We start from the raw sequence: 25995 nt of genomic DNA, 5'->3' as shown, positions 1-25995 counted from the left end.
GCGCGGACGGAGGCAGCCGTGTGTGGGTGGGTTTGTGAGGCTTGTGCCGTGCCGCGGGCGCTGCAGCTCACGCCAGCCCAGCCGCGCAGGGCCTGTCTCGTGTGAGCATGCGCGCCAGGCCGGGGTGGCTCGCCGCAGTCAAACATGCGACGGTGTCGACGGCTTCACATCCGTCCCGGGTGGAGTTGAAGCCAGCCGCTCCCTGCGTGCCGGAGCCAGGAGTGGATCCGCTGTCGTACATCACAGTCATTGCACTCTTCCACATTCCTGTCGGGTGGTGAATCTGTGGCATTCTTTGCCGCAGAAGGCTGAGGAGGCCAAGTCAGTGGACGCATTTAGGGCCGAGATAGGGAGATTCTTGATCGGTACGCGTGTCAGAGGTTATGGGGAGAAGGCAGGAGAATGGGGTTAGGAGGGAGAGATAGATCAGCCGGAGTAGACTTGATGGGCCGAATGGCCAAATTCTACAATCACTTATGATCTCAGCGGGTGAGGCAGCATCTATGGAGCGAAGGAATAGGTGACGTTTCGGGTCGAGACCCTTCTTCAGACTTGGGCCTGAAGAAGGGTCTCGACCCGAAACGTCACCTATTCCTTCGCTCCATAGATGCTGCCTCACCCGCTGAGTTTCTCCAGCATTTTTGTCTACTTTCGATTTTTCCAGCATCTGCAGTTCTTTCGTAAACACCTCTTATGATCTGTATTTTAACAGCCCTATTTCTTCATCAATCAGACTTGTAACTTGCACTAAATGTTACTCCCTTTATCCTGTATCTGTGCACAGTTTAGTTTGGAGATGCAGCGTAGAAACAGGAGTAGGGTCAAACCGTACACGACTATGTCAAGACAAGAAATGCTTGGGCAGGTACATGGAAACACAGAAAATAGGTGAAGGAGGAGGCCATTCGGCCCTTCGAGCCAGCACCGCCATTCATTGTGATCATGGCTGATCGTCCCAAATCAATAACCCGTGCCTGCCTTCTCCCCATATCCATTGACTCCACTAGCCCCTAGAGCTCTATCTAACTCTCTCTTAAATCCATCCAGTGACTTAGCCTCCACTGCCCTCTGTGGCAGGGAATTCCATAAATTCACAACTCTCTGGGTGAAAAAGTTTTTTCTCACCTCAGTCTTAAATGACCTCCCTTTTATTCTAAGACTGTGGCCCCTGGTTCTGGACTCGCCCAACATTGGGAATATTTTTCCTGCATCTAGCTTGTCCAGTCCTTTTATAATTTTATATGTTTCTATAAGATCCCCCCCCTCATCCTTCTGAACTCCAGTGAATACAAGCCTAGTCTTTTCAATCTTTCCTCATATGACAGTCCCGCCATCCCATGGATCAATCTCGTGAACCTACGCTGCACTGCCTCAATCACAAGGATGTCCTTCCTCAAATTAGGAGACCAAAACTGTACACAATACTCCAGATGTGGTCTCACCAGAGCCCTATACAACTGCAGTACATGGATAGGACAGGTTTAGTAGGATCTGGGACGAATGCGGGCAGGTGGGACTAGTGTGGTTGGGACATGTTGGCCGGTATGTGCAAAGTTACCTGTTTCCACACTGTAAGACTCTATAACTCTGACATACACGTGAGTTTAACTTAGTTTAGAGATACAGCGCGGAAACGGACCATTCGGCCCACCGGGTCCGCGCTGACCAGCGATCCCCCGCACACTAACACTATCCTACACCCACTAGGGACAATTTTTACATTTACCAAGCCAATTAACCTACAATCCTGTACGTCTTTAGAGTGTGGGAGGAAACCGAGGATTTCGGCGAAAACCCACGCAGGTCACGGGGAGAACATACAAACTCCGTACAGACAGCGCCCGTAGTCGGGATCGAACCCGGGTCTCTGGCGCTGCATTCGCTGCAAGGCAGCAACTCTACCGCTGCGCCACCTTGACCCGCCCAAAGGGTAGGGAGGGTTTGGAGGGATATGGGCCAGATGTGGGCAAATGGGATTAGCTATGATGCAACATGGATGAGATGGGCCGAACGGAGGTTTTCTGTGAAGTATGACTCTCGCAGATAATGCAAAGAGAAAAATACCGGGGGGCAAAACGTGGTGTTACAGCTAAAGGGAAAGTGCAGGTTAAGGGGAAAAAAGTGCAAGGTCTACAATGAGGTAGGTTGGAAGACCGGGATTATACTCTTATCTGATGAGGCGATCATATTGAATGGTGGGACTGGCCTGAGGGGCAGAGTAATTGATATTCAGATGTTCATCGTTTCCGTCTTGTCCCTATCTCCCTCCATCCCTGTTCCCTCTGCAAGAGACCAGCACAGCTCAGCACTCTCTGCAGTATCTCTCTCGGGTCAGCGATGGCAATGTGCAGGATGCCAAATAACATGTTGGGGGGGGGGGGGGGGAAGCAAACCATGGTTGTAAATGCTGGCGTGGTTGTGCAATCTTGCCTATTTTCCCCCTCCATTTTAATGAAAAACAGGAAATCCAAAACGAGTGTAGCTGACTCGATCGCTGACAAATGCCATTGAGCTTTTTAGGAAAATTGAAAATAGTTAGAATTGGTCTTATAAAAGGCAACCGGCGATCTGCTGAAAACTTGCTCTGCAAGCTCCACAGGGGCAGCACAGACACACACGGCTGGTAGTGTTGTTGTCCTACAGCGCCAGAGACCCGGGTTTGATCCGGATCTCGGGTGCTGTCTGTGTGGAGTTTGCAGGTTCTCCCTGTGACCGCGTGGTTTTCCTCCATGTGTTCTGGTTTCGTCCCACGTTCTGAAGCTGTGCGGGTTTGTAGGTTAATTGGCTTCTGTAAAATTGTCCCTGTGTGTGTGTGTGTAGGGTAGAACTAATGTACGGGTGATCGCTGGTCAATAGGTGCAGGAGTAGGCCATTCGGCCCTTCGAGCCAGCACCGCCATTCAATGTGATCATGGCTGATCATCCCCAATCAGTACCCCGTTTCTGCCTCCTCCCCATATCCCCTGACTCCGCTATCTTTAAGAGCCCTATCTAGCTCTCTCTTGAAAGTATCCAGAGAACCGGCCTCCACCACCCTCTGAGGCAGAGAATTCCACAGACTCACCACTCTCTGGGTGAAAAGGTTTTTCCTCGTCTCCGTTCTAAATGGCCTACCTCTTATTCTTAAACTGGTCTCGTCTCCACTCTGGTTCTGAGGCGGCTGGTGTGTGGGGCTCACCGTTTGGCCAGGAGGGGCCTGAGTTTGGGTGGGTGGTTTGGCCGAGACCACAGCTCTGCTGCTCTTCGTACACCCCCTCCTGTCAGTTCCCATCGCGTGATCACAAGGTTCCCAAAGCCAACCTCAAATGTTTTTTTTTGTTAAATATCGATACAGCATAGAAACAGGCCCTTCGGCCCACCGAGTCCATGCCAGCCGTCGATGACCCGTTCACACTAGATTCTTCTAATCCCTCTTTCTCATCTATCCCCCTACACACTAGGCCCATCGACCGACTTAACTAAATTAGTGAACTTGTATTTTCGCTTGGCTTGAAGTCACACTTTCTTTGTGGCCAGAACATGGTGGCTGGGGCATGGCAGGTAGACCAGGGTAGACAAAAATGCTGGAGAAACTCAGTGGGTGCAGCAGCATCTATGGAGCGAAGGAAATAGGCAACGTTTTGGCCCGAGACCCTTCGGGTTTCGACCCGAAACGTTGCCTATTTCCTTTGGGTTTCGGCCCAGAAACGTTGCCTAATTCCTTTGGGTTTCGGCCCAGAAACGTTGCCTATTTCCTTTGCTCCATAGATGCTGCCGCACCCGCTGAGTCTCTCCAGCATTTTTGTCTACCTTCGATTTTCCAGCATCAGCACAGTTCCTCCTTAAACAGGTAGACTGAGGGTGTTGTCTCCAGGGACAAGAGAAAAGTGTCCACCTTTCCCCCTACCCTGCCTTGCGTATCCAGCTTAGAGTCATAGAGTAATACATTGCAGAAACAGGCCCTTTGGCCCAACTTGCCCACGCTGGCCAATGTGCCCCATCTACACTTGTCCCACTTGGCCACTATCCCTCTACGCCCATCCTATCCATGCACCTGTCCAACTGTCTCTTAAACATTATGATAGAAACATAGAAAATAGGTGCAGGAGTAGGCCATTCAGCCCTTCGAGCCAGCACCGCCATTCAATATGATCATGGCTGATCATCCAACTCAGTATCCTGTACCTGCCTTCTCTCCATACCCCCTGATCCCCTTAGCCACAAGGGCCACATCTAACTCCCTCTTAAATATAGCCAATGAACTGTGGCCTCAACTACCTTCTGTGGCAGAGAATTCCACAGATTCACCACTCTCTGTGAAAAATGTTTTTCTCATTTCGGTCCTAAAAGACTTCCCCCTTATCCTTAAACTGTGACCCCTTGTACTGGACTTCCCCAACATCGGGAACAATCTTCCTGCATCCAGCCTGTCCAACCCCTTAAGAATTTTGTAAGTTTCTATAAGACTTGTATAGTACCTGTTCAACTTCCTCCTCCGGAAGCTCATTCCATATACCTACCATCCTTTGTATTTAAAGTAGTTCGAGTGTTTAAAGTTACGCCCCTGGCACCTAGTCCATCCTACCAACAACTAGGGAGCGATCCTGGGCAATTATCTACCTCATTGGAGACGCTCGGACGATCTTTAGTCGGACTTTACCTTGCACTAAACCAGGGGGGGCCGGGACGTATATCTGTGAGCGGATGGCAGGCCACATCTATTACATGTACACATGGATCCCGCCCCGGGTGGCAGGCACCAAATCACGTGTTCGCAGAAGGTTAGACAAAAATGCTGGAGAAACTCAGCGGGTGGGACAGCCTCGTACATGTCTCACCCGCTGAGTTTCTCCAGCATTTTTGTCCACCTTCGATTTTTCCAGCGTCTGCAGTTCCTTCTTAAACGTGTTCACAGAAGGCGAGCGGCCGTGCCGGCGGCTTTGCGCAGGATGCGGTACGGCCAGAGCTCGATGATTTGGGGTTAGGGGCCACATTCGGCCCGGGGGCCGCATTCGGCCCAGGGGCCGTAGGTTGCCGATCCCTGCACTGAACACTATGCCCTTCATCATGTATCTGTACACTGTTGATAGTTCAACTTGTCTTTCCACTCACTGCTTAGCAAACAACAAAAATGCTCCATGGTACACGTGACAAACATACTGAACTGTGAGATCATTTCCCCCCCCCCCTCACCTAAAACCTATGTCCTCTGGTTCTCTAACGCCCCACTTCCTGGGATTCCCTTTCTCAACTATCTCACCTTCTCCCCAACCTCCCCGTTCAGAACATTTTCAGATTGAACCTCCGCTCGCTTCTCTGAATTATTTTCCCTGTGTCAGTGCCTGCTGTTGATTTGTGTCGGAAGGAACTGCGGACGCTGGTTTATCTCGAAGTTAAGACACAGAAAACTGGGGAAACTCCGCGGGACAGGCAGTGTCTCTGGAGAGGAGGACTGAAGAAGGGTCTCGACCCGAAACGTCGCCCATTCCTCCTCTCCAGAGATGCTGCCTGTCAAGCTGAGTTACTTCAGAATTTTGTGTCTACCTGCTGCTGACTTAATGTGTCGTGTTAAAGTGGTTCAGGATCGAGGAGAAGCGAGGGAATTTCGGAGCTCGGGGGGGGGGGGGGGGGAATCTCAGGAATTCTCGGGAGCTGGGGTTGGGACGAGGGAGTGCAGATTCGGGGCTCTGGGCTTGACAAAAAACCTCACGGTTTGAAGAAGGATTTCGGCCCGAAACGTTGCCTATTTCCTTCGCTCCATAGATGCTGCCTCACCCGCTAAGTTTCTCCAGCATTTTTGTCCACCCTCACGATCAAACGCGGGCGGTCTGGCTGTTTGTGGGCCGCGCGCGGGGCGGGAGAGAGCTTCTCTCCTCTCCCAAGATAGACGCAGAATGCTGGAGTAACTCAGCGGGACAGGCAGCATCTCTGGGTGGAAGGAATGGGTGACATTTCAGGTCGAGACCTTTTTTCAGGCCGAGTTACTCCAGCATTTTGTGGCTATCTTCGGTGTATAACCAGCACCTGCAGCCCCTTCCTGCTCGTCTCTCCCCCGCCTCTTTATAGTATGGAATGCAGACCCCCCTGTGACCCCCCTCGCACCACCCAGGGAGTGGACACTCGAAATAGAGATGGCTGCAACCAGGGCCAACTCTATACGGTCTTCACTGTGAATGAGTCATGGGGCAGGATTAGTGACCGGCTCGCCTCCCCACCGCCCGTGACGTTGACATAGAGTTCCAACAGAGACACAGCTGGAGTTCTTCATGACGGGGGGGGGGGGGGGGGGGGGCTGCTCATTGTCGGGAATGTGGAATGAATCCATCACTGGCGCTGGTCGGATTTAACCCGTTCGGTGCCAACCCCTGAGTGTACGCCGGTCGTGGAAAAAAAACTTGGCAGCGAACAGGTTAAAGAGAGAAGTTGAGAGTGTTCCAACCCTTCTCTCGTTCACTGCCGCCACCAGATGCTCTACGGCTGTGATTACAGGGGCAGAATTCCCTCGACTACATCCTGCAGAGCAACGAGGGCCAGCACAACACAATACAATACCGTTTATTTGTCATTTGAACCTCACATGAGGTTCAAACGAAATTTGGTTTCTGCAGCCATACAAGAAAAGAACCAAGACACACGCCAACACGATATACACAAACATCCACAACAAGGGTCAGATTCAGAGTAAAGGGCCTGTTCCACTTGGCCGTCATTTGACCCTCATTTACGCATCATATGTAAAGTAGGTCGACGCGACGTTGCGCGCAAATCACGCGTCATATGCATGCCGTCTGGTGCGCGTGACGTCATTAGAATACCCTGCGGAGCGCGGCGTCGTATGGTTACGCACGGTGACGTGACCACGCGTCAGCACGCGATGCACGTGAGATGTCGGGACGTCAGCGTGCGTACGCGATACGTCACACAGGTGGCGCGCGAGGATTTCGTGCAGCACGAAATCCTGGAGCGCCGTGCGATACCGCGCGCAATTCCACACTCCTCCACGCGCCCGTCTCGCGCTACCCACACGCTACCCGTGCGTCACAACGCGTCGACCTATTTTACATATGACGTGTATGACGGCCAAGTGGGACATGCGCTCTGTTGCTGATCATCAACATTGGATCGGGCTCTCTCTGCTAATGATTGCCTTGCCTGGGAAAGAACTGCAGTTGGCTTCGTAAGTGATCAGGCAGGAGTTGATGTCGAGGCCTGGCTGTTTGTTGTTGCCATCTTGCTTTCCCAGTACTGTGAGGGGGGAGATAGCACAAGTTTACAAAATTGTGTAAATGCGTTCCATTCAATGTCAACCGTGCAAACAACCCCCCCCCCCCCCCCCCCCACCACACATCCTAATGGCATTGCCTCCTGCTGGTGGTCAGGTGTACTGGCAGCTCTTCCAGGTTTCTAAGCTCATAAGTGATAGGAGCGGATTTAGGCCATTCGGCCCATCAGGTCTACTCCGCCATTCAATCATGGCTGATCCATCTCTTCCTCCTAGCCCCATCTTCCCCCCTTTTCCCCATAACCCCTGACACCCCGTACCAATCAAGAATCTATCTATCTCTGCCTTAAAAAAAAATCCATTAATAATAATAATAATAATAATTTGTTTATAGGGACAGTGCATATTAATGAACATTTGCATGTAAATATGCGAGATTGTAGCCAATCAGTAGCTAATTTCCGTCTCTAGTCCCAAGCAAAGGTAGGTCAAGTGTCTTGCCCAAGGACACAACGACAGTACACACTCCAAGCAGGATTCGAACCGGCCACCTTCAGGTTGCCAGCCGAAATCTTAGCCCATTGTGCCATCCTTTTGACATAGAAACATAGAAAATAGGTGCAGGAGGAGGCCATTCGGCCCTTCGAGCCAGCACCGCCATTCATTGTGATCATGGCTGATCATCCCCTATCAATAACCCATGCCTGCCTTCTCCCCATATCCCTTGACTACACTAGCCCCTAGAGCTCTATCTAACTCGCTCTTAAATCCATCCAGTGACTGTCCTGTGGCAATGAATTCCACAGATTCACCTCCCTCTGATTAAAGAAAATCCTCCTCATCTTCCTAAAGAAACGTCCTCTAATTCCGAGGCTATGACCTCTGGTCCTAGACTCTAGACTCTCCCACTAGTGGAAACATCCTCTCCGCATCCAGGCCTGTCGCTGTTTGGTAAGTTTCAATGAGATTCCCCCCCTCCTGCCCAATCCTTCCTAAACCAGTGAGTACAGGCCCAGTGCCGTCAAACGCTCACCATATGTTAACCCACTCATTCCCGGGATCATTCTCGTAAACCTCTGGACCAAACCTCCTGAGCCAGCACATCCTTCCTCAGATATTAGGCCCTAAAGTTGCTTCCGATACTCCAAACGCTGCCCAACCAGCGCCTTATAGAACCAGGGCCTCTTTAGCAGCTCACTCTGTGCAGTTGGCTGGGGGAGCTCCCTTGGCAAGCAATCCCTTGTGACCAGGGGCGTACCCACCCCACCCCTGTGTCACGGCGTTCGGCAAGCTCCCCACCTTAATGGCTGCACGCGGAGAGTCTGGCTGTTTGTTTCCTGCAGCCCTGGTCGCTGTTTACAAAGTATTAGTCTTGAAGGCAATTCAAGACAAATTGATCTGCTGGGGTTGCGCTGGCTGGGGATTGCTGGACCTTGCGGGAGGTGATTGAATCTCATTTTAATACCAGGGCTATCAGCTGGGGTCTATTAGCTATTGAGCAAAACACAAATGTGCTGGAGGAACTCAGCGGGTCAGGCAGCATCTGCGGAAGGAACGGAGAGGCAACGTTTCCGGTTGGGACCTTCAGCACTTGGCACAGTTCCTCCAGCACTTTGTGTTTTGCTCAAGATGCCGACATCTGCATTCTCTTGTGTTTCCATTTTATTGGCTGCCGTTTTGGTACCTGCTGAGGTTCTCAACTTCCCCCCCACCTCCCCTCTCTTCATCCCCCTCTTCCCCCCTCTCTTCCCCCCCTCTCCTCTCTTCCCCCCCCTCTCCTCTCTTCCCCCCCCCTTTCCCCCCCACCCCCCCCCCCTTTTCCCCCTCCTTCCCCCCTCTCCTCTCTTCCCCCCTCTCCTCTCTTCCCCCCTCCCCTCCCTTCCCCCCCCTCCTCGCTTCCCCCCTCCCCTCTCCTCCCCCCACTCCTCTCTCCCCCCCTCTCCTCTCCCCCCTCCCCTCTCTTCCCCCCTCTCCTCTCTTCCCCCCTCCCCTCTCTTCCCCCCTCTCCTCTCTTCCCCCCTCCCCTTTCTTCCCCCCTCAACTCGCTTCTCGCCTCCCCTCTCTTCCCCGCCCCGCTCTCTTCCCCCCCTCCCCTCTCTTCCCCCTCCCTCTCTTCCCCCTCCCCTCTCTTCCCCCCTCTCCTCTCTTCCCCCTCCCCTCTCTTCCCCCCTCCCCTCCCTCCCCCCCCCCCCCACTCTTCCCCCCTCCCCTCTCTTCCCCCTCCCCTCTCTTCCCCCCCTCCCCTCTCTTCCCCCTCCCCTCTCTTCCCCCCTCCCCCTCTCTTCCCCCCTCTCCTTTCTTCCCCCCTCCCCTCCCTTCCCCCCTCCCCTCTCCTCTCTCCCCCCTCCCCTCTCTTCCCCCCCTCCCCTCGTCTTCCCCCCTCCCGCTCTCTTCCACCCTCCCCTCTCATTGCCCCCCTCCCCTCCCTTCCCCCTCTCCCCTCTCGTTCCCCCCTCCCCTCTCTTCCCCCCCTCCCCTCCTCTCTTCCCCCTCCCCTCTCTTCCCCCTCCCCTCGCCTTCCCCCCCTCCCCTCTCTTCACCCCGTCCCCTCTCTTCCGCCCCTCCCTCGCTTCCCCCCTCCCTCTCTTCCCCCCTCGCCCTCTCATTCCCCTCTCCTCTCTTCCCCAGCTCGCTCCTCTCTTCCCCTCGTCCTCTCTTCCTCCTCTCGTCTCTGGTGCCCCCTCTCCGTCTCTTCCCCCCTCTACCTCCTCTCCCCCCGCTTCCTCTCTCAACCCACTCTCCTCGCTCATCCTGCCCCCTCTGCCTCTCTTTCCCGCCTCTCCTCTCTTCACCGCTCTCCCTCGCCGCTCGCCTCTTCTTCCCCCCTCCCTCTCTTCACCCTCCGCCTCTCGTCCCCTCCCCTCTCTCCCCCCCCTCCCCTCTCGTCTCCCCCCCTCCCCTCCCTTCCCCCCTCCCCTCTCTTCCCCCCTCCCCTTTCGTCCCCCCCCCTCTCTCAAGCCAAGGTTTGATTCTGATCTCGGTTGCTCTCTGTGTGGAGTTTGCACGTTCTCCCTGTGACCGCGTGGGTTTCCTCTGGGCGCATCCGGTTCCTCCCACATCCCACTAAGACGTGCGGTTTAGTTGCGGCCCATTGATTGCCCCTAGCGTGTAGGGAGTGGGTGAGAAAATTGGGATAACATGGAACTGGTGTGAATGTGTGATGGATGGTCGGCATGGACTCTGTGGGCTGAAGGGCCTGTTTCCATACTGTATCTACACTCATCCAAGCTACTGGTTGTTTATTCACATTGGTGTGGCTTGTGGGCGCTTGCAACACACTACACACAGCGAGGTAAACCACACTACTAAACAACTCGCTGTAGCAAGGCACCTCCTAATGAATGCAAGTTCAAGGCTTTGTTTAAACTTTTCCTTGTTCTTTTGTTCCCCAATAACTAAATTCCTTGTAAGACAACATTGAATGAAAATTACAGCTGTGACAATATCAAGTGCGCTGTGTGTAGACAGGGATCTGATGCGTTAAACACTAACCACTCACCCGCACTGTGCAGTAATCTGCTCCACGCACTTGTGGATGCACTCCCAATTCACAGCATCAGACAACGCAGGCCCTTCGGCCCATCCTGTCCCTACCGCCCATCAAATGCTAATCCATTTTACCGGCACACGTTCTTTGGGAATTTAAGTGCTTGTTTACATACTTATATATTGAAAGAGAATATTCTTGCTATTGAGGGAGTGCAGCGTAGGTTCACCAGGTTAATTCCCGGGATGGCGGGACTGATCAGTAATGATCATATTGAATGGCGGTGCAGGCTCGAAGGGCCGAATGGCCTACTCCTGCACCTATTTTCTATGTTTCTATGACTGCCGTATGTTGATAGAATGGAGCGGCTGGGCTTGTACACTCTGGAGTTTAGAAGGATCTTATTGAAACATGTAAGGTTATAAAGGGTTTGGACACGCTAGAGGCAGGAAACATGACCCCAATGTTGGGGGATTCCAGAACCAGGGGCCACACAGTTTAAGAATATTTAGCCATTTAGAACGGGGATGAGGAAACACTTTTTTTCTCACAGAGAGTTGTGAGTCTGTGGAATTCTCTGCCTCAGAGGCGGTGGAGGCAGGTTCTCTGGATACTTTCAAGAGAGAGCTAGATGGGGCTCTTAAAGTCCATCTACCGCTTCCAACCCATGTCCCAAAGACGGGCTGGTACATGGGTGGAAAGCGGAGCACCTGGCGGAAGCCATTGGAGTCACATAAAAGAACGTGCAGACTCCACAAAGACAGCGCCCCATCAGAGCTGTGAGGCAGCCGCCGCACTACCCGTGCCCTGCACCCTACCAAAGAAAGCCATAGAGTGTGGAAACAGGTCCTTCGGTCCAACTTGCCCACACCGCCCAACATGCCGCATCTACGCTAGTCCCACCTGCCTGCGTTTGGCCCGTATCCTTCTAAGCATGTCCTACCCAAGTACCTGTCCAAATGTTTCTTAAATGTTGCGATACCACCTGCCTCAACTAGGTCCTCCGACAGCTCGTTCCACACACCCACACCCCCCACACACTTTTTCACACACAGAGAGTCCGTGGAATTCTCAGCTGGGCTTGTACACTCTGGAGTTTAGAAGGATGAGAGGAGATCTTATTGAATTATATAAGATTGTTAAGGGCTTGGACACGCTAGAGGCAGGAAACATGTTCCCGATGTTGGGGGAGTTCAGAACCAGGGGCCACACACAGTTTAAGAATAAGGGGTAACCCATTTAGAACGGAGACGAGGAAACACTTTTTCTCACAGAGAGTGGTGAGTCTGTGGAATTCTCTGCCTCAGAGGGCGGTGGAGGCAGGTTCTCTGGATACTTTCAAGAGAGAGCTAGATAGGGCTCTTAAAGATAGCGGAGTCAGGGGATATGGGGAGAGGGCAGGAACGGGGTACTGATTGGGGATGATCAGCCATGATCACATTGAATGGCGGTGCTGGCTCGAAGGCCTACTCCTGCACCTATTGTCTACTGAGTTACTCCGGCTATTTGAGTCTCTCCACGATATTTACTTGTCTACCCAGTTGAATTTGGGTTGACATCCACAGGGAGTAGTCGGCGATGAATCACAGGCAGAGGAAATATAGGTCAGGGGGGGCAGCCTGCGTGACACAGCGAGCTCCTCATCTCTCCCCCTCCCCGCACGCACACACTGGGTGCAGGCAAGCAGCAACCTCAGCATTGACATTCTGCGCGGTGACCTGATCAGGAGCTCGCTTGCTGTGTCTAAGCGGGCTTTAATCTGCAACAGCAGAATTCAATTTACATCAGTGAATGAAAATTGAAAATTGAATCTAAGCCAGCCATGTAAACTGGTTATTTTGTTAAATCACTCACACCACTCAATTAATTTTCCATCAACCATCCCCCAATGAAGATTAATTTTTAATGAATTATTAATAGGTATGGAGGGGGGTACATTTTTTTTTGGGGGGGGGGGTTCTCAATTTTTCCAGGGTTCCATGGGTATTGGGTACCTGTGGTACCTCGCTCACCATTCATAGTGGGAGCATGCGTTGCCAAGATATTCCATTATGCAAGGCAGAGTGGGGCCCATTTTACAAACACAAGATGGGGGGGAGAGGGAGAGAGAAAGGGCACATATTCCTCTTCACCCTGCCCCACCTCCCTTCTCTCACGTCACCGACAGTGCTACCGGGGGTCGCCAACGGCAGAGGGTCGCCAACGTTCTCATTCCCAAATAAGGGGACAAACGGTCAAAATATGGGACAAATTCCCGACGGCAATTCGTTGACCAACTCGGCCGTGGCTGGGTGGGTGAATGATAATAATAATAATAATGGATGGGATTTATATAGCGCCTTTCTAATACTCAAGGCGCTTTACATCGCATTATTCATTCACTCCTCAGTCACACTCGGTGGTGGTAAGCTACTTCTGTAGCCACAGCTGCCCTGGGGCAGACTGATGGAAGCGTGGCTGCCAATCTGCGCCTACGGCCCCTCCGACCACCACCAATCACTCACACACATTCGCACACAGGCAAAGGTGGGTGAAGTGTCTTGCCCAAGGACACAACGACAGTATGCACTCCAAGCGGGATTCGAAGCGGCTACCTTCCGGTTGCCAGCCGAACACTTAGCCCATTGTGCCATCTGTCGTCCCGTAAATGATGAGTTGGCCCCGGGTGCTGGACTGTACACAAAGCCCAGCCGGCGGGCCAGCTGAGGAGTTTTGGCCCCGGGGGCAGCGCGCACAGTCCGGCGCCCCGTCCAACTCATGAACCGATGATCGGTCGTGAGAAGGAGGGGTGGTGGTGGTGGTGTCGGCGGTAAGCGAAGGTCAGAAGGTCGGACAGCTGGCCGGGCTGCTGACCGACCGACGGGGCAACGGGCGAGGCGCTGCTGCTGCCGCTGCTGCACTCCATGGGCTGCACTACGTCGGGACGGGTGAGGCGGGGCCGGACGATCCGACAGTCCCCTCGACCCGAGTAGCAGCGGTCAAATATGGGACAAGGGCGGTCCCGTACGGGACAAACCAATTTAGCCCAATATACGGGATGTCCCGGCTAATACGGGACAGTTGGCAACCCTGGTGCTATCAGAACCAGTTCGGGGAACCCACCCCCCCCCCACAGGGGTACATGGACGGATCCACCAAGCATGATTCATGTCAGGTGGTGACCGCCGACTGCTCTGAGCTCAGAAAGGAAGAACAAGTCCCTTCACACTTGGAGATAAGACACAAGAAGCTGGAGTAACTCAGCAGGTCAGACAGCATCTCTGGAGAGAAGGAATGGGTGACGTTTCATAAGGCCGTAAGTAATAGGAGCAGAAATAGGCTATTCGGCCCATCACATCTACTCCACCATTCAACCATGGCTGATCTATCTCTCCCCTCCTAGCCCCATTCTCCTGCCTTCTCCACATAACCCCTGACACCCGCACTGATCAAGAATCTCTCTATCTCTGCCCCTGTCTGAAGAAGGGTCTCGACCCGAAACGTCACCCACTCCTCTCCAGAGACGCTGCCTGTCCCACTGAGTTACTTCAGCATTTTGGTGTCTATGCTTGGTTTAAACCAGCATCTGCAGTTCCTTGTGTGGGAAAGAAGTTCAGATTCAGCTGGCTTAAATCGAAGGTTGACACAAACATGCTGGAGTAACTCAGCAGGACAGGCAGCATCTCTGGATCCCTCAGTCTGAAGAAGGGTCTCGACCCAAAACGTCACCTATTCCTTCTCTCCAGAGATGCTGCCTCTCCCACTGAGTTACTCCAGCATTTTCTGCAGTTCCTTCCGACACTCGAAACACGGATACTGTTTTCTTTCTAGAGAACCCGGCCGTTTAGACACTGGCCTTGTTGCCAAAAAAAAAAGCTGAAAGGTGTTTGAATAAACATCCTCATTTGTGCCTGAACCGGATTCCTGATGCAGACAAAGAAAATGTCACTTAACATTCAAGGGTTTCACACCTCGCTATGCAAATGTTGAAAATCTATTAAACAAATTTTACACAGGCACAAAGTCGAGAAGAAGAAAAAAAAATTTCCTGGCAAGGATTCAAAATAAACAAAATGGAATTATGTAAGTGAGATGAGAGGGGACACTAACTATGTCTTGTAGATAAAATAGGGATGGTGTCTCCAGGGGGCTATTCCCTATATGGAGGACGCCAGTGCGTGACTTTGTTTAACGTGGGGAGACTGGTGCACAGACAGCCGCCCCACGGTCCTTGACAGATCTGGGTCAGGATCCAGTGGCAAGGAGTCCAAGACGACCGGAGACCCTTTTCTGCCGCAGCCTTCATCCGCCTTCCCAGCCGTCGTGACGCTCCACTAAGGTCAGCCATCGTCCTCCGCCTGTTCCACCGTTGAGGTCTTGGTTGGATTGGCTCTTTGTCAGGGACCAGACCTCCCCCTCGACCGTACCGCCATGGGTGGCCCTACCAGGAGCGTAGATCCAGACGGCATCGCTCTCAGGATCTCAGGTCCACACGAGCTTCTCCACCACGACAAGGTGCAGAGAGTGCCCTGGGGTGGTGCAAGGCTGGATATAAGTCCCGCAGTGGTGGGGCGAGGTTCATTTGGTCACCAGACAGGCCAGTGTAGGAAGTCGCGCCATGAGTCTGTACAAAGTCCCGCGGAACTTTTCTCATTGTATGCACTGATTCACTGCGGTGGCACATGTAGCAGGAAAGGCAAACAAGGCAATGGGTGCTTATTAATGCAGCGTAAAGAACCTGGGGAGGAGGGAGCTTGAGTCCACCATTTTCCCGATGTTGGGGGAGTCCATGACCAGGGGCCACAGATTAAGAATAAGGAGTAAGCCATTTTGAACGGAGATGAGGAAACACTTTTTCACACACAGAGAGTTGCGAGTCTGTGGAATTCTCCACCTCAGAGGGCGGTGGGGGCAGGTTCTCTGGATACTTTCAAGAGAGAGCTAGATAGAGCAAGAGTCAGGGAATATGGGGAGAAGGCAGGAACGGGGTACTGATTGGGGATGATCAGCCAGTCTGAAGAAGGACTTCGGCCTGAAACGTTGCCTATTTCCTTCGCTCCATAGATGCTGCTGCACCCGCTGAGTTCCTCCAGCACTTTTGTCTACCTTTGCTTTTCCAGCATCTGCAGTTCTCTCTTAAATATCAGCCATGGTCACATTGAATGGCGGTGCTGGCTCGAAGGGCTGAAGGACCTACTCCTGCACCTATTGTCTATTGTCAGATACGGGGTGGGGGGGGGGGGGGGGGGGGGGCACGCTCTTGTCCCGCACTTGTTGCTAGCCAGTAACGGCTTCATCCATCCCCACTGATAGTAGGTTCAAGCGATGCTTCACATGATAATGTGATAACAATCAGGTTGTGCTGGAGGCTTGTGTTATGTAAACACCAGTGAATACAGGTCTCGGATGTGATGATGTTGAACAGGCTGGGTGTGTCTTTATTGATGGCATGGTTGGGAAGGCCATATATTGCCTGTCGCTCCCTGAGGAAGGTGGTGGGATGCTTCGAACCCCTGCAGTCCTTCCGACATAGAAAATAGGTGCAGGAGGAGGCCATTCGGCCCTTCGAGCCAGCACCGCCATTCATTGTGATCATGGCTGATCGTCCCAAATCAATAACCCATGCCTGCCTTCTCCCCATATCCATTGACTCCACTAGCCCCTAGAGCTCTATATAACTCTCTCTTAAATCCATCCTGTGACTTAGCCTCCACTGCCCTCTGTGGCAGGGAATTCCATACATTCACAACTCTGGGTGAAAAAGCTTTTTCTCACCTCAGTCTTAAATGGCCTCCCCTTTATTCTAAGACTGTGTGGCCCCTGGTTCTGGACTCGCCCAACATTGGGAACATTTTTCCTGCATCCAGCTTGACCAGTCCTTTTATAATTTTTTTATATGATCCTTCTAAAGCACACGGTATTGGGGGTTCAGTATTGATGTGGATAGAGAACTGCCTGGCAAACAGGAAGCAAAGAGTAGGAGTAAACGGGTCCTTTTCACAATGGCAGGCAGTGACTAGTGGGGTACCGCAAGGCTCAGTGCTGGGACCCCAGCTATTTACAATATATATTAATGATCTGGATGAGGGAATTGAAGGCAATACCTCCAAGTATGCGGATGACACTAAGCTGGGGGGCAGTGTTAGCTGTGAGGAGGATGCAAGGTGACTTGGATAGGCTGGGTGAGTGGGCAAATGTTTGGCAGATGCAGTATAATGTGGATAAATGTGAGGTTATCCATTTTGGTGGCAAAAACAGGAAAGCAGACTATTATCTAAATGGTGGCCGATTAGGAAAAGGGGAGATGCAGCGAGACCTGGGTGTCATGGTACACCAGTCATTGAAAGTGGGCATGCAGGTGCAGCAGGCAGTGAAGAAAGCGAATGGTATGTTAGCTTTCATAGCAAAAGGATTTGAGTATAGGAGCAGGGAGGTTCTACTGCAGTTGTACAGGGTCTTGGTGAGACCACACCTGGAGTATTGCGTACAGTTTTGGTCTCCAAATCTGAGGAAGGACATTATTGCCATAGAGGGAGTGCAGAGAAGGTTCACCAGACTGATTCCTGGGATGTCAGGACTGTCTTATGAAGAAAGACTGGATAGACTTGGTTTATACTCTCTAGAATTTAGGAGATTGAGAGGGGATCTTATAGAAACTTACAAAATTCTTGAGGGGTTGGACAGGCTAGATGCAGGAAGATTGTTCCCGATGTTGGGGAAGTCCAGGACAAGGGGTCACAGCTTAAGGATAAGGGGGAAATCCTTTAAAACCGAGACGAGAAAAACTTTTTTCACACAGAGAGTGGTGAATCTCTGGAACTCCCTGCCACAGAGGGTAGTCGAGGCCAGTACATTGGCTATATTTAAGAGGGAGTTAGATGTGGCCCTTGTGGCTAAAGGGATCAGAGGGTATGGAGAGAAGGCAGGTACGGGATACTGAGTTGGATGATCAGCCATGATCATATTGAATGGCGGTGCAGGCTCGAAGGGCCGAATGGCCTACTCCTGCACCTAATTTCTATGTTTCTAAACTCCAGTGAATACATTCTTAGAAAACAAAGAAATGTTGTGTATTGCCAGTTCATTGTTTCTACGTTTTGTGACCCTTGGATGTTTCAGCGAAGGTTCATCCTGTCTCATTCAAGCAGTCGTTTGCCAACATGAATCACTGGAAAGTTGTCAGGAGCCAGAGTCCTGGCCTCGTTCTTCCTTTGCCAGTCGGGTCCGTCTAAAACATCCCTGAGGCTACTTGGCTGAGATTAGCCAGTGCTGCAGAGCCATAGGATGGTGTGGTCATTGTGGCCACGACTGGCTCTGTGAGTTACTCACCCTCGAGGATCAAAAAGGACTCGTCCCACCCCGATCATTCCTCCTCCCCCCTGCTCCCGTCCGGCAGAAACTACAGAGGTTTGGAAGTGAGTATAGGAGCAGGGAGCAGAGTTGTTGCCTAATGCCCCTGTCCCACTTAGGAAACCTGAACGGAAACCTCTGGAGACTTTGCGCCCCACCCAAGGTTTCCGTGCGGTTCCCGGAGGTTGCAGGCGGTTGCCGGAGGTTGCAAGTAGTGGAAGCAGGTAGGGAGACTGACAAAAACCTCCGGGAACCGCACGGAAACCTTGGGTGGGGCACAAAGTCTCCAGAGGGTTCTGTTCAGGTTTCCTAGTATAGGAGCATAGGAGCAGGGAGCAGGGAGCTACCAGACTCTGGAACCAGCTTCTCCCCCTCTGTCATCGGGCTTCCGAACAGCCTTTTTAGTTTTTAGTTTTAGAGTTACAGCACGGAAACAGGCCCAACAGGTCCGGGCCGACCAGCGATCCCCGCACACTAACACTATCCTGCACCCACTAGGGACAATTTTTACATTTACTCCAAGCCAATTAACCTACAAATCTGTACGTCTTTGGAGGTAGACAAAATTGCTGGAGAAACTCAGCGGGTGCAGCAGCATCTATGGAGCGAAGGAAATGGGCAACGTTTCAGGCCGAAACCCTTCTTCAGACTGCGTCTTTGGAGTGTTGGAGGAAACCGAAGATCTCAGAGAAAACCCACGGGGAGAACGTACAAACTCCGTACAGACAGCACCCATAGTCGGGATCGAACCTGGGTCTCCGGTAATGCCCCTGTCCCACTTAGGAAACCTGAACGGAAACCTCTGGAGACTTTGTGCCCCACCCAAGGTTTCCGTGCGGTTCCCGGAGGTTTTTGTCATTCTCCCTACCTGCTTCCACTACCTGCAACCACCTGCAACCTCCGGGAATCGCACGGAAACCTTGGGTGGGGCGCAAAGTCTCCAGAGGTTTCCGTTCAGGTTTCCTAAGTGGGACAGGGAGGCAGCAACTCTACTGCTGCGCCACCGTGACTGCCCAGTCCTTCTGTAAGCTAGGGTACTGTCTGATGCACCTCTACCCCACCCACTGCAGACATTGGACTTTGCCTGTGGGACTGGTGCGCTACAATGCTGAGAACTATATTCAGCGCTCTGTATCTTCCCCTTTGATCCACCTATTTGACTACAGTTTGACTTGATTGTATGTGGGTGCGGTGCCTCTGATCCGTTTGGGACAACATGCTAAACACAAGCTTTGCACTCCACCTTACGACACGTGACAACAATTCTAAACCCGAGCGGTCTGTTTTGTGTGAGTGCGGTCTACTGCACGACCTGGCAGCAGCGAGTTTCAGGAGAGGTTCCTCGATGCATCAGCTTCAGGGAATGCTAATCATGTCTTCTCGCAGGAAATCCGTGCACGAGACTTGCATTTTGCTGCTGTTTGCTAAAAATAGAACCAACTTGAATCACTGAAGATGAGTCCAAGCACAGTTCCAGGTCATTTAGATATTTGAATTTACTCTTGCAGATCGAGCCCGCTTGTTATTTCCGTGGCTGTTATTTGGATATTAATTTTTTGTGCACGTTTAAGAAAGAACTGCAGATGCTGGAAAAAAATCAAAGGTAGACGAAAATGCAGGAGAAACTCAGCGGGTGAGGCAGCATCTATGGAGCGAAGGAAATAGGCGACGTTTCAACATAGATGCTTCCTCACCCGCTGCGATTCTCTCCCTTCGATCTTTTGAGGCTTGTCAGTTTTGTTCTCTGCACGTTCCCTTGCCAGCTAAGATCTGCCTTGTTTGTGCCAGGAACTGCAGATGCTGGAGTCCTGAGCAAAACACACAGTGGGTAGGGCGGGTTTGGAGGGATGTGGGCCAAGCGCAGGCAAGTGGGACTAGGATAGATGGGACATTGTTGGCCGGTGTGGGCGAGTTGGGCTGAAGGGACTGTTTTCACTCTATGACTGTATACTGGTGGAAGAACTCAGTGAGTCAGGCAGCATCTATTGGGGGGTGGGGGGTGGGCAGACCCTTGGTGGGCCAAAGGGACTGTATCTCGAAACTAAAGTAAAAAAGAGTTCCAACCTGAATTGTCTTCGGTCCATCCATTCCCTCCATGCATGTTGCCTGAAGACCAGCCTTGCACTGGGAGTTTGGCCTCAGTGGGTCTCGGCCTAGCCTGATGTTGAGAGCGCTCCAGTGGCCACGGGCGAGGGGGGGGGGGGGGGACTAACATTGATTACGTGGCAGCACGGTGGCGCAGACGTATAGTTGCCGCCTTACAGCGCCAGAGACCCGTGTTCGATCCTGATTACGGTGCTGTCTGTGTGGAGTTTGTACGTTCTCCCTGGGTTTTCTTCCCTGTGTTTCGGCTTCCTCCCACATGCCAAAGAGGTGCGGGTTTGTATGCTAATTGGCTTTGGTGAATTGTACAATAGTGTGGGATAACGTGTAGGGTATGGCTGGCTGGCGTGGTCATCGTGGGCTGAAGGGCCTGTTTCTGTGTGGTATCTCGAAAGTCTAAAGTGTAGGGTAGGATAGCAGAGAACTGGTGTTCAGGTGAGTGCTGGTCAGCGTAGAATCTGTGGGCCCAAGACAATAGACAATAGGTGCAGGAGTAGGCCATACGGCCCTTCGAGCCAGCACCGCCATTCAATGTGGTCATGGCTGATCATCCCCAATCAGTACCCCGTTCCTGCCTTCTCCCCATATCCCCTGACTCCGCTATCTTCAAGAGCCCTATCTAGCTCTCTCTTGAAAGTTTCCAGAGAACCTGCCTCCACCGGCCTCTGAGGCAGAGAATTCCACAGACTCACAACTCTCTGTGAGAAAAAGTGTTTCCTCATCTCCGTTCTAAATGGCTTACCCCTTATTCTTAAACTGTGTGGCCCCTGGTTCTGGACTCCCCCAACATTGGGACCATGTTTCCTGCCTCTAGCGTGTCCAAACCCTTAACAATCTTAGGTAGACAAAAGTGCTGGAGAAACTCAGCCGGGTGCAGCAGCATCTATGGAGCGAAGGAAATAGGCAACGTTTCGGGCCGAAATCCTTCTTCAGACTGGCCTTAATAATCTTATGGTGTTTCAATAAGATCCCCTCACATCCTTCTAAACTCCAGAGTGTACAAGCCCAGCCGCTCCATTCTCTCAGCATATGACAGTCCCGCCATTCCGGGAATTAACCTGGTGAACCTACGCTGCACTCCCTCAATAGCAAGAATGTCCTTCCTCAAATTTGGAGACCAAAACTGCACACAATAGTCCAGGTGTGGTCTCACTAGGGCCCTGTACAACTGCAGAAGGACCTCTTTGCTCCTATGCTCAACTCCTCTTGTTATGAAGGCCAACATGCCTTTAGTGAACCTACGCTGCACTCACTCAATAACAATAATGACATTTTATTACGGACTCGAGGTCCAGACAAGGGGCAACATTACATTAAAAAAATGCATTGCATATTAAATATCATAAAGTACATATAAAATCTTAGTATATCACTTATAAAAGCATCATAAATTATATATTAAAAAAAACACAATACATAGGTTAAAAATCCAGATTAAAAGAATGATCAATGTCCTACAACGAGACAACGATACCAGTGTCTCCACAGCTGGGATTCGTAGCGTGTAGAGCTAACCCTTATGTTTGACCAGGCCACAATAACCTGAAAGGCCACAAGTATGACCTCTCTGTCCTGGGTCTCCTCCATGGCCGGAGCGAGCAACACCGGAAATTGGAGGAACAGCACCTTATATTCCGCTTGGGGAGTCTGCATCCTGGGGGCATGAACATTGAATTCTCCCAATTTTGTTAGTCCTTGCTGTCTGCTCCCCTTCCTCAGCCCTCCTGCTGTCTCCTCCCATCCCCCAGCCTTCGGGCTCCTCCTTTTTCCTTTCTTCTCCCCGCCCCCCCCACCTCCGATTAGTCTGAAGAAGGGTTTCGTCCCGAAACGTTGCCTTTTTCCTTCGCTCCATAGATGCTGCTGCACCCGCTGAGTTTCTCCAGCTTTTTTGTGTACCTTCGATTTTCCAGCATCTGCGCAGTTAATAATAATAATAATAATGGATGGGATTTATATAGCGCCTTTCTAATACTCAAGGCGCTTTACATTGCATTATTCATTCACTCCTCAGTCACACTCGGTGGTGGTAAGCTACTTCTGCAGCCACAGCTGCCCTGGGGCAGACTGACGGAAGCGTGGCTGCCAATCTGCGCCTACGGCCCCTCCGACCACCACCAATCACTCACACATTCACACACAGGCAAAGGTGGGTGAAGTGCCTTGCCCAAGGACACAACGACAGTATGCACTCCAAGCGGGATTCGAACCGGCTACCTTCCGGTTGCCAGCCGAACACTTAGCCCATTGTGCCATCTGTCGTCCCAAAGTTCCTTCTTGACCACAAGTATGTCGTTCTCTTCCATGCTGTATCTCTAAACAAGGCGTTTTTTTCTCTTTCAGTCTGCAGCGGCATGGACATTAGGAACCAGGTGTCGGACCTGCGGCAGCTGGAGAACTGCACCATCATCGAGGGCTACCTGCAGATCCTGCTCATCAGCGGCAAGGCGGAGGACTTCCGCGCCCTGCGCTTCCCCAAGCTGACGGTCATCACCGAGTACCTGCTGCTCTACCGCGTCTACGGGCTGGAGACGCTGCGCGACCTCTTCCCCAACCTGACCGTCATCCGCGGCGTGCGCCTCTTCTTCAACTACGCCCTGGTGATCTTCGAGATGACCCACCTGAAGGAGATCGGGCTGTACAGCCTGCAGAACATCACGCGCGGAGCCGTGAGGATCGAGAAGAACAACGACCTCTGCTACCTGTCCACCATCGACTGGTCCTACATCCTGGATGCTTCCGAAAACAATTACATCGACCGCAACAAGCAGCAGAACGAGTGCGGGGACGTGTGCCCGGGGACCATGGAGGACCACCCCCTGTGCACCAAGACCAGCGTCTACAACCAGTACAACTATCGCTGTTGGAATGCCAACCACTGCCAGAGAGGTAGGCTGATCCATCAAACTTGCTTGAAGTCTTCCCTCTTGTGAATAGTTGCGACTTGTGTAAGCTGTCCTTGTATCAGTTCCCCAGTATGTGTGTGTGACCAAAACTGGGTCCTGGCGGTCGGTCAGTCGGTGTCCACTCTGGGACCTTTGTGGTGTCTTATGAAGCTTTTGTGATCTATATTGGGAACAGCGTACTCGCTAAACTGCCACTGGCGTTCCGTTTGTACGCGTCCGCAGATTTTTCTTCTCGAGTGTCGTTTGCGTTGACCGTTGACGCCCGTGTTTGAGGCTTCACGGGTTTCCTCAGACGGTGTTGGTTGGCGGGGTGCGGCGTGTGTGTGTAGGAAGGAACTGCAGGTGGCCGGTTTAAACCGAGGTAAGACACACACAAAAAAAAAGCTGGAGTAAAGGGCCGTTCCCACTTTCACGACCTCTGCCGAGTTTGCCCGTGACGATCAGCCATGATCACATTGCATGGTGGTGCTGGCTCGAAGGGCCAAATGGCCTGCTCCTGCACCTATTGTCTATTATCTATAGACTCATACACGCAACATGGTCGTCGGAGGTTGTGATGCTAGTCGTAGGTACTCGTGGCATCAAGTAGGTCCAGGCGTTTTTTTCAACGTGGTGACAAATGTCCACGAGTAAAAAAGGTCGTGAATTAGGTCATGAAAGTGTGACAGGCCCTTAACTCAGCGGGACAGGCGGCAACTCTGGAGAGAAGGAACGGGTCGGGAAACGTTGTGCTCGTTCCTTCTCTCCAGCGATGCTGCCTGTCCCCAGGAGTTACTCCAGCTTGTGGTGTCTGTCTTTGGTGGGTTGTGCACCTGCCGGGAGTAAGATGGGAGACCATGCACCTCTCCCCAAATCCCACCCCAACTCCTCACGCCCCGCAGAAGATTGCAAAACGTGGACTCCATCGCTCAGGGAGTGAAGCGACTAAAATATCGAGGAACCATTGCTCACAACTGCTCTAAACCCCAAGCATATGTGGCTCTCTTGATGGAGATGGCAGCCCTTGTTAATATTAAAGAGCCTGTCCCACTTTTGGGCGTCATTTGCGCATCATTTACGCGCCACGATGCACGTGTGGTGCGCATTACGCGCGCATGGTGCGTGGTGACGCTAGGCGCCCCAGGGTTATGGTATGCACAAAATCTTTGCACGCCATCTGCTTGACAGGCCCTTAATGCCCCTGTCCCACTTAGGAAACCTGAACGGAAACCTCTGGAGACTTTGCGCCCCACCCAAGGTTTCCGTGCGGTTCCCGGAGGTTTTTGTCAGTCTCCCTACCTGCTTCCACTACCTGCAACCTCTGGCAACCACCTGCAACCTCCGGGAACCCGCACGGAAACCTTAGGTGGGGCGCAAAGTCTCCAGAGGTTTCCGTTCAGGTTTCCTAAGTGGGACAGGGGCATAACTCTTTAGTTTCCTCCCTGGAGGTTCTGCATGAATCTCGACCAAGCGAAGTGGTCGTTCGACTTCAATATGCCCGCCCTCTCGCCCCATGTCTTCTTCCCAACATAAAGGTAGACAAAAATGCTGGGGGAACTCAGCGTGTGAGGCAGCATCTATGGAGAGAAGGAATAGGCGACGTTTCGGGTCGAGACCTATCTTCGGACTTCTTCTAAATCCCAAGCATATGTGACTCTCCTGATGGAGATGGCAGCCCTTGTTAATAATAACTCTTTAGTTTCCTTCCTGGAGAAAGGGTCTCGACCCGAAACTTTGCCTATTTCCTTCGCTCCATTGATGCCGACCAGCGATCCCCCCACGCTAACACTATCCGACACACTAGGAACAAACTTCTTCTTGCGTATGGCGGGCACAGCCTAAAGTTGTAGGATAACTTGTTCTATTTGATCTTATTTGATTGTGCACGCCGGGTTGATTGCATTCGTCGAAACAGGGCAAAGGTTGCAATCTCCCACCCCAGGGACAATCTGAAGAAGGGTCTCGACCCGAAACGTCACCTATTCCTTTTCTGCAGAGATGCTGCCTGTCCTGCTGAGTTACTCCAGCATTTTGTGTGTGTGTGTGTCTCTCTTGACCGACTGAACTTTTTGTGTCTATATCTTCGGTTTATATCAGCATCTGCAGCAACTTCCTGCAGTTACAATTTTGTAAATTCTCTTCTAGTTTTTGCCTCTGAACGGGGCAAGTAGTTTGCTGGCAATCTGAGTCTCGTTTCCATCCCCACGGGTTCTGTGTTCTTTCCGCTGTTGCGCCCTGAGTTTTGGAAAGGCATTAACCCATATGCAATAAACATTGTAAATGAGAACAGCAAGATCTGTTGGTGCAGCAAAACTCAGATAACTGCACGCTCGAGACTCTGGCTGTGTTGAACTGGCAGATACTGCAGACAGTGGGATGTTGCATGTTTATGATCCATATGTTATCTCCCGGTGAACCAGGTAGTCAATAGGTGCAGGAGTAGGCCATTCGGCCCTTCGAGCCAGCACCGCCATTCACTGTGATCACGGCTGATCATCCACAATCAGTACCCCGTTCCTGCCTTCTCCCCATATCCCCTGACTCCGCTATCCATAAGAGCTCTACCTAACTCTCTCTTGAAAACATCCAGGGAATTGGCCCCCTGAGGCAGAGAATTCCACAGATTCACAACTCTCTGGGTGGAAAATGTTTTTCCTCATCTCCATTCTAAATGGTTTACCCCTTATTCTTAAACTGTGTGGCCCCTGGTTCTGGACTCCCCCAACATCGGGAACATGTTTCCTGCCTCTATGGAGAGAAGGAATGGGCGACGTTACGGGTTGAGATCCGAAACGTTGCCCATTCCTTCTCTCCATAGATGCTGCCTCACCCGCTGAGTTTCTCCAGCATTGTCAAAGCTGCCACAGCCAGACATAAAAACAGTTTTTATCCACGAGTAGTTGCTCTACTCAACAGCCAAAAATCTGTAGCCTCCCTTTGATCTGGTATTTTGTTGGTTCACATGCTTGATCAATGGTGTTTTATCATTAATGT

At 51.9% G+C, this 25995-nt stretch overlaps 1 protein-coding gene across 1 annotated transcript in view; it reads left to right on the top strand.

Annotated features, from left to right (window-relative positions):
* LOC116968161 (insulin-like growth factor 1 receptor) overlaps positions 1-23370 on the top strand; it is a 29130-nt gene extending 5760 nt beyond the window's left edge. Inside the window, exon 2 of the mRNA XM_033014793.1 lies at positions 22460-23370. Coding sequence (XP_032870684.1) covers positions 22460-23049 — 590 coding nt within the window. The 3' untranslated portion in view covers positions 23050-23370. The remainder of the gene's footprint in view (positions 1-22459) is intronic.
* Positions 23371-25995: the final 2625 nt, after the last annotated feature.

This window comes from Amblyraja radiata, chromosome X (genome assembly GCF_010909765.2).
Source record: "Amblyraja radiata isolate CabotCenter1 chromosome X, sAmbRad1.1.pri, whole genome shotgun sequence".
In the NCBI taxonomy this organism is placed as follows: domain Eukaryota; kingdom Metazoa; phylum Chordata; class Chondrichthyes; order Rajiformes; family Rajidae; genus Amblyraja; species Amblyraja radiata.
Note: the sequence above shows the minus strand (reverse complement) of the source record. Positions and strands in the feature narration are given on the sequence as shown.